Source organism: Littorina saxatilis, linkage group LG16 (genome assembly GCF_037325665.1).
Source record: "Littorina saxatilis isolate snail1 linkage group LG16, US_GU_Lsax_2.0, whole genome shotgun sequence".
In the NCBI taxonomy this organism is placed as follows: Eukaryota; Metazoa; Mollusca; class Gastropoda; order Littorinimorpha; family Littorinidae; genus Littorina; species Littorina saxatilis.
In genome coordinates this window covers 8091262-8102428 of record NC_090260.1, presented here as the reverse complement: position 1 = coordinate 8102428, position 11167 = coordinate 8091262, and the positions used below count along the sequence as shown (strand labels likewise).

The window sequence follows — 11167 nt, the reverse complement described above, 5'->3', positions numbered from 1 at the left end:
GTCATGTGGCGTTCAGGTGAAACCACTTAATGTGCAACTGCACAGTTTGTTTTCCATCCCGCCAACCGATGTTTTTCACACATGGTCTCGCTCTCTTCCTCCCCCGTCCTGCGGGCATTGACTGCTCTCTGTACATCATGCTGTTCTGTTAGTGTCTATGCACATCATGCTGTTCTCTTAGTGTCTATGCACATCATGCTGTTCTCTTAGTGTCTATGCACATCATGCTGTTCTGTTAGTGTCTGTGTTCTATGCCTATCTTGTCTTTGTACCAGGCTGTTCTGATAGAGTCGGTGTTCCAGGCAGCTTATGTCAGTTTGGGTGGATAATTTACTGTTTGAAACTTGCAGGTTGAATAAATGTTGGGTGGATGTTTTGTAAGAGTTGCATTAAATGATTGTAGGTAGACGCATTTACCAGATTACTGTATGTGATGATGGGACGGTGCCTTTCCCTGATTACTGTATGTGATGATGGGACGGTGCCTTTCCCTGATTACTGTATGTGATGATGGGACGGTGCCTTTCCCTGATTACTGTATGTGATGATGGGACGGTGCCTTTCCCTGATTACTGTATGTGATGATGGGACGGTGCCTTTACCAGATTACTGTATGTGATGATGGGACGGTGCCTTTACCAGATTACTGTATGTGATGATGGGACGGTGCCTTTACCAGATTACTGTATGTGATGATGGGACGGTGCCTTACCAGATTACTGTATGTGATGATGGGACGGTGCCTTTCCCTGGGTGCTGTATGTGATGATGGGACGGTGCCTTTCCCAGATTACTGTATGTGATGATGGGACGGTGCCTTTACCAGATTACTGTATGTGATGATGGGACGGTGCCTTTCCCTGGGTGCTGTATGTGATGATGGGACGGTGCCTTACCAGATTACTGTATGTGATGATGGGACGGTGCCTTTCCCTGGGTGCTGTATGTGATGATGGGACGGTGCCTTTCCCTGATTACTGTATGTGATGATGGGACGGTGCCTTTCCCTGGGTGCTGTATGTGATGATGGGACGGTGCCTTTCCCTGATTACTGTATGTGATGATGGGACGGTGCCTTCCCTGATTACTGTATGTGATGATGGGACGGTGCCTTTCCCTGATTACTGTATGTGATGATGGGACGGTGCCTTTCCCTGATTACTGTATGTGATGATGGGACGGTGCCTTTCCCTGATTACTGTATGTGATGATGGGACGGTGCCTTCCCCTGATTACTGTATGTGATGATGGGACGGTGCCTTTCCCTGATTACTGTATGTGATGATGGGACGGTGCCTTTCCCTGATTACTGTATGTGATGATGGGACGGTGCCTTTACCAGATTACTGTATGTGATGATGGGACGGTGCCTTTCCCTGATTACTGTATGTGATGATGGGACGGTGCCTTTCCCTGATTACTGTATGTGATGATGGGACGGTGCCTTTCCCTGGGTGCTGTTCGTTTGGCTTTGTCTGATGGCAGGCGCAGTTCTAGTGGTGTGTCTTTTAGATTTGTAAATACTTGTCAACTTGCTTGCCGCCATGGGAACCTGTTGCCGCCAATCCCTGTGGGACTGGTTCACCAACTGCCCTTTTGCCAAATGTTCTTTCCTGGAGTTCTGACTTTTTCTCCAGCTTTGCTCCTGCTCCCCCTCACCACCCCCACCACCCCCCACCCCCCCCCCCCACCCCACCCACCCACCCTTCAGGTTGTGGTGACTGAGGGGTGGTAGAGGAGAGGACGATAGAAGTTGGTCTGTTTTTCTCAGTCAGTCTGTTTCTGTGTGCTGGGGCTGGAGGCTTGCTTGCACCATTGAACAGCTTGAAAAGGGCTGGACTGTGCCTCGTCCTCTCTCTGCACACGTCCTCTCTCTACACACGTCCTCTCTCTACACGTCCTCTCTCTACACACGTCCTCTCTCTACACGTCCTCTCTCTACACACGCTGCACGAGGTGTCCGCTGCACGAGGTGTCGCGGGAGTGTGAGGGACCACAGAGAGTGTGTGGGAGGGACACATTGCTGTCAGAGTGGGAGGGACCACAGTGCCAAGCTGCCCACAGGTGTTGCTGCCAGCGTTTCACTGTCAGTTGTTCACCACCAGGCAGCGTTTTATTTCAGTGTTTCACTATCTACACATCAGGGTTTTATTTCAGTGTTTCACTATCTACACATCAGGGTTTTATTTCAGTGTTTCACTATCTACACATCAGGGTTTTACTACCAGTGTTCTACCACCAGTGTTTCACTATTAGTGTTTCATGATGAGACAGTGTTTTACTTAGCCATCATGGGCAAGGCGCTGAGCCTCTTTCTGGTCGTGTGTCTCGCTTGTAGTGAGGCTCTTGTTGTTACCATGGTGATTACAACCACACCGCCCCACCGTTTGCTTTGATGACACCATGACCTGCGAGAGTGTTGTGCTCGTGTTGCTGTGAAGGGGATTCACTTGATGCTCTATGGATTGTGGGGCGGGTTTACCATGTGTGGAAACTGACACACAACTTGATGCTCTATGGATTGTGGGGCGGGTTGCTCGTGTTGCTGTGAAGGGGATTCTCTTGATGCTCTATGGATTGTGGGGCGGGTTGCTCGTGTTGCTGTGAAGGGGATTCTCTTGATGCTCTATGGATTGTGGGGCGGGTTTACCATGTATGGAAACTGACACACAACTTGTGTGTTGATACAAGCTGGTTGTCCGTGTGTTGTGTGTTGATACAACAAGCTGGTTGTCGTGTGTTGTGTGTTGATACAAGCTGGTTGTCCGTGTGTTGTGTGTTGATACAAGCTGGTTGTCCGTGTGTTGTGTGTTGATACAACAAGCTGGTTGTCCGTGTGTTGTGTGTTGATACAACAAGCTGGTTGTCATGTGTTGTGTGTTGATACAACAAGCTGGTTGTTCGTGTGTTGTGTGGACTGTGGAGAGGTCACTGGATAGAAGATCGGCGTAAAGTGTCTTTGTGATGTGTCTTCTTCTCACAGCACAGGATGCGTTGCGTGAGTTGCAAGAGTGCAGGGCACACAGCAAAACTTTGCACAACTGATTTTAATTCGGGAATGACTAGAAAGTCAGTATTAGTGAAGTGAGATTTCCTCTGCTGAAAGCCTACACTGGTATACATGGTGGACTCATTCCTAGACCAACTATTGGTGGATTCTGCAGCCTGACGTTCTCTGGCAAAAAGCATGGACATGTAATCATCGTGGATTGATCCAGAGATCAAGTGTTGGTGAATTGGGAGTGTCCAGTGTATCGTTCAACTTGCAAAACGGGTGGACATGTAATGACCGTGGATTGATCCAGAGATCAAGTGTTGGTGAATTGGGAGTGTCCAGTGTATCGTTCAACTTGCAAAACGGGTGGACATGTAATGACCGTGGATTGATCCAGAGATCAAGTGTTGGTGAATTGGGAGTGTCCAGTGTATCGTTCAACTTGCAAAACGGGTGGACATGTAATGACCGTGAAATGAGCAGTACATCAAGTACTGGTCAAGTGAGAGAGGACACAGTACATCAAGTATTGGTCAAGTGACAGAGGACACAGAACCTTGTGGGCATGTATCCGTCGTGGAGCTACCCGTCGTCGTCATGGGACTGGCACTACGGAACACCACTGCAGCAACCACCACCGCAGCCAGCACCACAACCACAGCCCCAACCTCTGCCCCTGCCCCCACCATTGACACGCAAACCATGCGCCCAGCAGGGGGGGTTGCAGGGGTGTGGGGGGACCATGACCTCCATGACCTCCATGACTTCCCCCAACACCGTGCCCCCCTACCTCCCCCAGCACACCATGCAGGGCGCCATGTCGTCGTCAGGCAACAACCCCTTTGGTGTGGGGGTCAACCCTAACCCCTGGGGCTACAGCTACGACTTCCATGGCTATGGGGTAGGTTTCATAACTATAGCTACGACTTCCATGGCTATGGGGTAGGTTTCATGGCTATAGCTATGACTTCCATGGCTATGGGGTAGGTTTCATGGCTATAACTTCCAAGCTGTAGAGGTTGAGACGGACTTGGTGCTGTCACAAGTTGTTGGGGAGAATAGAGTATTTTGGGGAGAGTTGTCATGACAATTAAAACTTGCCCAGCTGATGGGGTCCGTGTTGATCGAGCCTGGACGGGGTCCGTGTTGATCGTGTTGATCGTGTGGTCTTGAGCCCCAGCTGACAGGCCACCCAGCCCTAAGGCCACCCAGCTGACAGTCCACCCAGCTGACAGGCCACAAAGCTGACAGGCCACCCAGCTGACAGGCCACCAAGCCACCCAAGAGCATCATGCGGTGATAGGGGGCAAAGGGGCTTCAGTGGGCGGGGGAGAGTGTGGCTGATAGGCGACCGAGTGGCTTGATTGGCGACCAAGTGGCTTGATACCTCAGTTCACACCCGGCCAACCGGTGCTGTGTACCCCCGCACCTGTCGTCTGTCAGCTGGCTAAACACCCGGCTTGCCTCCCCTGTTTTCATTTTTCCCTGCCCCCAGGCTGCGCCAGTACAGGCACACTACCCCTTCCCCTTTGATGTCAAACCGTAGTGTGTTGATTTTACTGTTGGCCGGTAAACAAGCTAGTATTAGTGTGCACATTGTTGTGTCTTCGTCTGAGATGTTGCTGTTTTAAAAGTCACTGCTGAGTCTGTGATACTTTGTGATAATTTGTATGAGAGGTCTCACATGACAGAGTGAAGTGTGTGATATGTGTGAGAGGTCTCACATGACAGAGTGAAGTGTGTGATATGTGTGTGAGGTCTCACATGACAGAGTGAAGTGTGTGATATGTGTGTGATATCTCACATGTGATGTTTTGTGTTAATACAGTGGTGTGTGTATAGATGTGATATTGTGTGTTAACAGTTAGATGTGATTTTGTGTGTTAACAGTGTATATTTGTGTGATCTGTGCCGTCACGATATAACCTTGAACGGTTGAAAACGACGTTAAACACCAAATAAAGAAAGAAAGAAAGTGTGATCTGTGATGTGTTCACCGTGTGTAAAGATATGATATTGGGCTTTTACAGAGTGTGTTCTGTGTGTGGTACTGTGTGTTACTGTTAATACAGTGATGTGTGTATCTATGTGATACTTTGTGTTGACAGTTTCGTTGTGTGTTAATACAGTGATGTGTGTATCTATGTGATACTTTGTGTTGACAGTTTCGTTGTGTGTTAATACAGTGATGTGTGTATCTATGTCATACTTTGTGTTGACAGTTTCGTTGTGTGTTAATACAGTGATGTGTGTATCTATGTGATACTTTGTGTTGACAGTTTCGTTGTGTGTTAATACAGTGATGTGTGTATCTATGTCATACTTTGTGTTAATACAGTGATGTGTGTATCTATGTGATACTTTGTGTTGACAGTTTCGTTGTGTGTTAATACAGTGTTGTGTGTATCTATGTGATACTTTGTGTTGACAGTTTCGTTGTGTGTTAATACAGTGATGTGTGTATCTATGTCATACTTTGTGTTGACAGTTTCGTTGTGTGTTAATACAGTGATGTGTGTATCTATGTCATACTGTGTGTTAATACAGTGTTGTGTGTATCTATGTGATACTTTGTGTTGACAGTTTCGTTGTGTGTTAATACAGTGATGTGTGTATCTATGTGATACTTTGTGTTAATACAGTGATGTGTGTATCTATGTCATACTTTGTGTTGACAGTTTCGTTGTGTGTTAATACAGTGATGTGTGTATCTATGTCATACTTTGTGTTGACAGTTTCGTTGTGTGTTAATACAGTGATGTGTGTATCTATGTGATACTTTGTGTTGACAGTTTCGTTGTGTGTTAATACAGTGATGTGTGTATCTATGTGATACTTTGTGTTGACAGTTTCGTTGTGTGTTAATACAGTGATGTGTGTATCTATGTGATACTTTGTGTTAATACAGTGATGTGTGTATCTATGTGATACTTTGTGTTGACAGTTTCGTTGTGTGTTAATACAGTGATGTGGGTATCTATGTGATACTTTGTGTTGACAGTTTCGTTGTGTGTTAATACAGTGATGTGTGTATCTATGTGATACTTTGTGTTGACAGTTTCGTTGTGTGTTAATACAGTGATGTGTGTATCTATGTGATACTGTGTGTTGACAGTTTCGTTGAGTGTTAATACAGTGATGTGTGTATCTATGTGATACTGTGTGTTAATACAGTGATGTGTGTATATATATATAGATCTATGTGATACTGTGTGTTAATACAGTGATGTGTGTATCTATGTGATACTGTGTGTTGACAGTTTCGTTGTGTGTTAATACAGTGATGTGTGTATCTATGTGATACTTTGTGTTGACAGTTTCGTTGTGTGTTAATACAGTGATGTGTGTATCTATGTGATACTGTGTGTTAATACAGTGATGTGTGTATCTATGTGATACTGTGTGTTAATACAGTGATGTGTGTATCTATGTGATACTTTGTGTTGACAGTTTCGTTGTGTGTTAATACAGTGATGTGTGTATCTATGTCATACTGTGTGTTAATACAGTGTTGTGTGTATATATATATAGATCTATGTGATACTGTGTGTTAATACAGTGATGTGTGTATCTATGTGATACTGTGTGTTAATACAGTGATGTGTGTATCTATGTCATACTGTATGTTAATACAGTGTTGTGTGTATCTATGTGATACTTTGTGTTGACAGTTTCGTTGTGTGTTAATACAGTGATGTGTGTATCTATGTCATACTTTGTGTTAATACAGTGATGTGTGTATCTATGTGATACTTTGTGTTGACAGTTTCGTTGTGTGTTAATACAGTGATGTGTGTATCTATGTGATACTTTGTGTTGACAGTTTCGTTGTGTGTTAATACAGTGATGTGTGTATCTATGTGATACTTTGTGTTGACAGTTTCGTTGTGTGTTAATACAGTGATGTGTGTATCTATGTGATACTTTGTGTTGACAGTTTCGTTGTGTGTTAATACAGTGATGTGTGTATCTATGTGATACTTTGTGTTGACAGTTTCGTTGTGTGTTAATACAGTGTTGTGTGTATCTATGTGATACTTTGTGTTGACAGTTTCGTTGTGTGTTAATACAGTGATGTGTGTATCTATGTGATACTTTGTGTTGACAGTTTCGTTGTGTGTTAATACAGTGATGTGTGTATCTATGTGATACTGTGTGTTAATACAGTGATGTGTGTATGTATGTGATACTGTGTGTTAATACAGTGATGTGTGTATCTATGTGATACTGTGTGTTGACAGTTTCGTTGAGTGTTAATACAGTGATGTGTGTATCTATGTGATACTGTGTGTTAATACAGTGATGTGTGTATATATATATAGATCTATGTGATACTGTGTGTTAATACAGTGATGTGTGTATCTATGTGATACTGTGTGTTAATACAGTGATGTGTGTATCTATGTCATACTGTGTGTTAATACAGTGTTGTGTGTATCTATGTGATACTTTGTGTTGACAGTTTCGTTGTGTGTTAATACAGTGATGTGTGTATCTATGTGATACTTTGTGTTGACAGTTTCGTTGTGTGTTAATACAGTGATGTGTGTATCTATGTGATACTTTGTGTTGACAGTTTCGTTGTGTGTTAATACAGTGTTGTGTGTATCTATGTGATACTTTGTGTTGACAGTTTCGTTGTGTGTTAATACAGTGTTGTGTGTATAGATCTATGTGATACTTTGTGTTGACAGTTGCGTTGTGTGTTAATACAGTGTTGTGTGTATAGATCTATGTGATACTTTGTGTTGACAGTTGCGTTGTGTGTTAATACAGTGTTGTAGACCTGTTTACCCTTACTACTGTGTGTTAATACAGTGTTGTAGACCTGTTTACTAAGTCCTGATTTGGCCTATATGGTCCGCTGGACCCAAAAAGCAACAACTAACTAACTAACTAACTAACTAACTAACTAACTAACTAACTAACTAACTAACTAACCCTTACTATTTTGGAGTAATTTATTACATTTTTTTTTATAGGATTTTGGAAAATAAACACCCCATTTCAGACCAGACTAAGATTTTAAGGTGTGCTTTAAACTAGGTTTGTGTTGCTAATGTTGGCATTTGTAACCACTGGGTTACTATTTTTGTCATCAGGTTACTATTGTTTTAGTAGACCATTACTCTTAGAATCTTTGGGGGTAAACATGTGATACTGTGTGTTGACAGCTTTACTGTGTGTTGACAGCTTTACTGTGTGTTGACAGCTTTACTGTGTGTTGACAGCTTTACTGTGTGTTGACAGCTTTACTGTGTGCTGATGGAATATGACTCTGTGTTTCAGGGCAGTCACTCATCATCGCTTGGAGAGCGCGGTGTGGCTCAGAGCAGTATAGCCCCACCTCCCCCCGAACACAAGTCTTCCTTTGACACACAAGGTGAGTGTTAACACATTGACACACAAGGTGAGTGTTAACACATTGACACACAAGGTGAGTGTTAACACATTGACACACAAGGTGAGTGTTAACACATTGACACACAAGGTGAGTGTTAACACATTGACACACAAGGTGAGTGTTAACACATTGACACACAAGGCGAGTGTTAACACATTGACACACAAGTTAAGACATTGATACAGGAGGTCACTGCTTTCGTTGATCCTCTCCCAATGTAAAACAGTATTTAAAGTAGACTCACCCTTGTAACTATTTATAACTTAATCCGCAATACAAACCCTAACCCTAACTGTTTGCAGTACCTTACATGTTAGTGGTTCAGTGATAATTCGATGGTTCAGTGATAATTCGATGGTTCAGTGATAATTCGATGGTTCAGTGATAATTGGAGGGGAACTGAGTGTCATAAAGTATATTTAAATTTGTGTTGCTTGTTGTGTGTGTTACTGCTTACGTTCATGTCTTGTGTGTGTGTTACTGCTTACGTTCAAGTCTTGTTGTGTGTGTTACTGCTTACGTTCATGTCTTGTGTGTGTGTTACTGCTTACGTTCAAGTCTTGTTGTGTGTGTTACTGCTTACATTCATGTCTTGTGTGTGTGTTACTGCTTACGTTCAAGTCTTGTTGTGTGTGTTACTGCTTACGTTCAAGTCTTGTTGTGTGTGTTACTGCTTACGTTCAAGTCTTGTTGTGTGTGTTACTGCTTACGTTCAAGTCTTGTTGTGTGTGTTACTGCTTACGTTCAAGTCTTGTTGTGTGTGTTACTGCTTACGTTCAAGTCTTGTTGTGTGTGTTACTGCTTACATTCATGTCTTGTGTGTGTTACTGCTTACGTTCAAGTCTTGTTGTGTGTGTTACTGCTTACGTTCAAGTCTTGTTGTGTGTGTTACTGCTTACGTTCAAGTCTTGTTGTGTGTGTTACTGCTTATGTTCATGTCTTGTTGTGTGTGTTACTGCTTACGTTCAAGTCTTGTGTGTGTTACTGCTTACGTTCAAGTCTTGTTGTGTGTGTTACTGCTTACGTTCAAGTCTTGTTGTGTGTGTTACTGCTTACGTTCAAGTCTTGTTGTGTGTGTTACTGCTTACGTTCAAGTCTTGTTGTGTGTGTGTTACTGCTTACGTTCAAGTCTTGTGTGTGTGTTACTGCTTACGTTCAAGTCTTGTTGTGTGTGTTACTGCTTACGTTCAAGTCTTGTTGTGTGTGTTACTGCTTACGTTCAAGTCTTGTTGTGTGTGTGTTACTGCTTACGTTCAAGTCTTGTGTGTGTGTTACTGCTTACGTTCATGTCTTGTTGTGTGTGTTACTGCTTACGTTCCACTCTTGTGTGTGTGTTACTGCTTATGTTCATGTCTTGTTGTGTGTGTTACTGCTTACGTTCAAGTCTTGTTGTGTGTGTTACTGCTTATGTTGAAGTCTTGTTGTGTGTGTTACTGCTTATGTTCATGTCTTGTGTGTGTTACTGCTTTTGTTCCAGTCTTGTTCTGTGTGTTACTGTTTACGTTCAAGTCTCACCCTTGACTGATGTGTGTGTGTGTGTGTGTGTGTGTGTGTGTGTGTGTGTGTGTGTGTGTGTATGGTGTGTGTGGTCTATGTGTGTGTGTGGTGTGTGTGTGTGTGTGTGTGTATGGTGTGTGTGTGTGTTTTCAGGGAGCCACGGAGAGCCGCCCAGTGAGCAGGGTGGGGGGGTAAAGATGGAGAAGGGGGTGGAGAAAGGGGGCGGGGACACAGAGGACAGCGGTGCGGGGAGCAAGGCGGAGACAGGCATCACCAAGGCGACAAAGACCTCTGGGACCTCGGCTGCACAGTCGGCGTCGGGGGGACCAACCGCACCCAAGAGAGCTCGGTACGATGCTGTTTGATATTGTTATTGTCAATGTTACAATGTATGGTGCTGTTCTTCAAGTTTTGACTAAATGTTTTAACGTAGAGGGGGGTAGAGGGGGGAATGGAGACCAGGGTTGTGGTGTATGTGTGTCGTGTGTGTGTGTGTGTGTGTGTGTGTGTGTCGTGTGTGTCGTGTGTGTGTGTGTGTGTGTGTGTGTGTGTGTGTGTGTGTGTGTGTGTGTCATGTGTGTGTGTGTGTGTGTGTGTGTGTGTGTGTGTGTGTGTGTGTGTGTGTGTGTGTGTAGAGCGATTCAGAGAAAATTACTGAACCGATCTTCCTGTAACTTGACAAGAGAGATCCTGAGTATGGCAAATGTCTTTGATGATGTCATATTCGGCTTTTTGTGAAAGTTGAGGCGGCACTGTCATGCTCTCATTTTTGAACCAAAGTTGTTGACATTTTGGTCAAGTAATCTTTGACAAAGCCCGGATTTTTGTATTGCATTTCAGCTTGGAGGCTTAAAATGTAATTAATGAGTTTGCTCATTAAAGTTGTCAATAAAATTAATAGATTTTTAGCAAACAGATTTAAAATTGATTGCATTGTATTCTTCATCACATTCTGAATCTTACCCATTTTTGTGCATTGTGTTCTGTATTATTTCTGGAATCATAAAATATATACATATCTGGTGTTTAGATTGAAAACGTTCAAAAATCAAGAAAATCTGTTTTATTCCCCCCTCTGCTTCTTTCTCTCTGTAAAGGTGTAGGGCTAGTTATTTTTCGGTAATTTACCCACCAACCAAAATCACTTACCCAACAACGGGCCTGAATCCTCGATAGCTCAGAGGTTGATGAGTTAGACTTTGAGGGAACTACTTTAGCGATTGAAAAGTTCCGAACGCTCCAATGTACAAAATATACATCTCTAGACCAAA

At 43.4% G+C, this 11167-nt stretch overlaps 1 protein-coding gene across 1 annotated transcript in view; it reads left to right on the top strand.

Moving 5' to 3' along the window:
- The window catches only part of LOC138950302 (transcription factor 12-like), a 70599-nt gene that overhangs the window by 52013 nt on the left and 7419 nt on the right, over positions 1–11167 (top strand). The window contains exons 8-9 of the mRNA XM_070322053.1: positions 8285–8378; positions 10050–10245. Coding sequence (XP_070178154.1) covers positions 8285–8378; positions 10050–10245 — 290 coding nt within the window. The remainder of the gene's footprint in view (positions 1–8284; positions 8379–10049; positions 10246–11167) is intronic.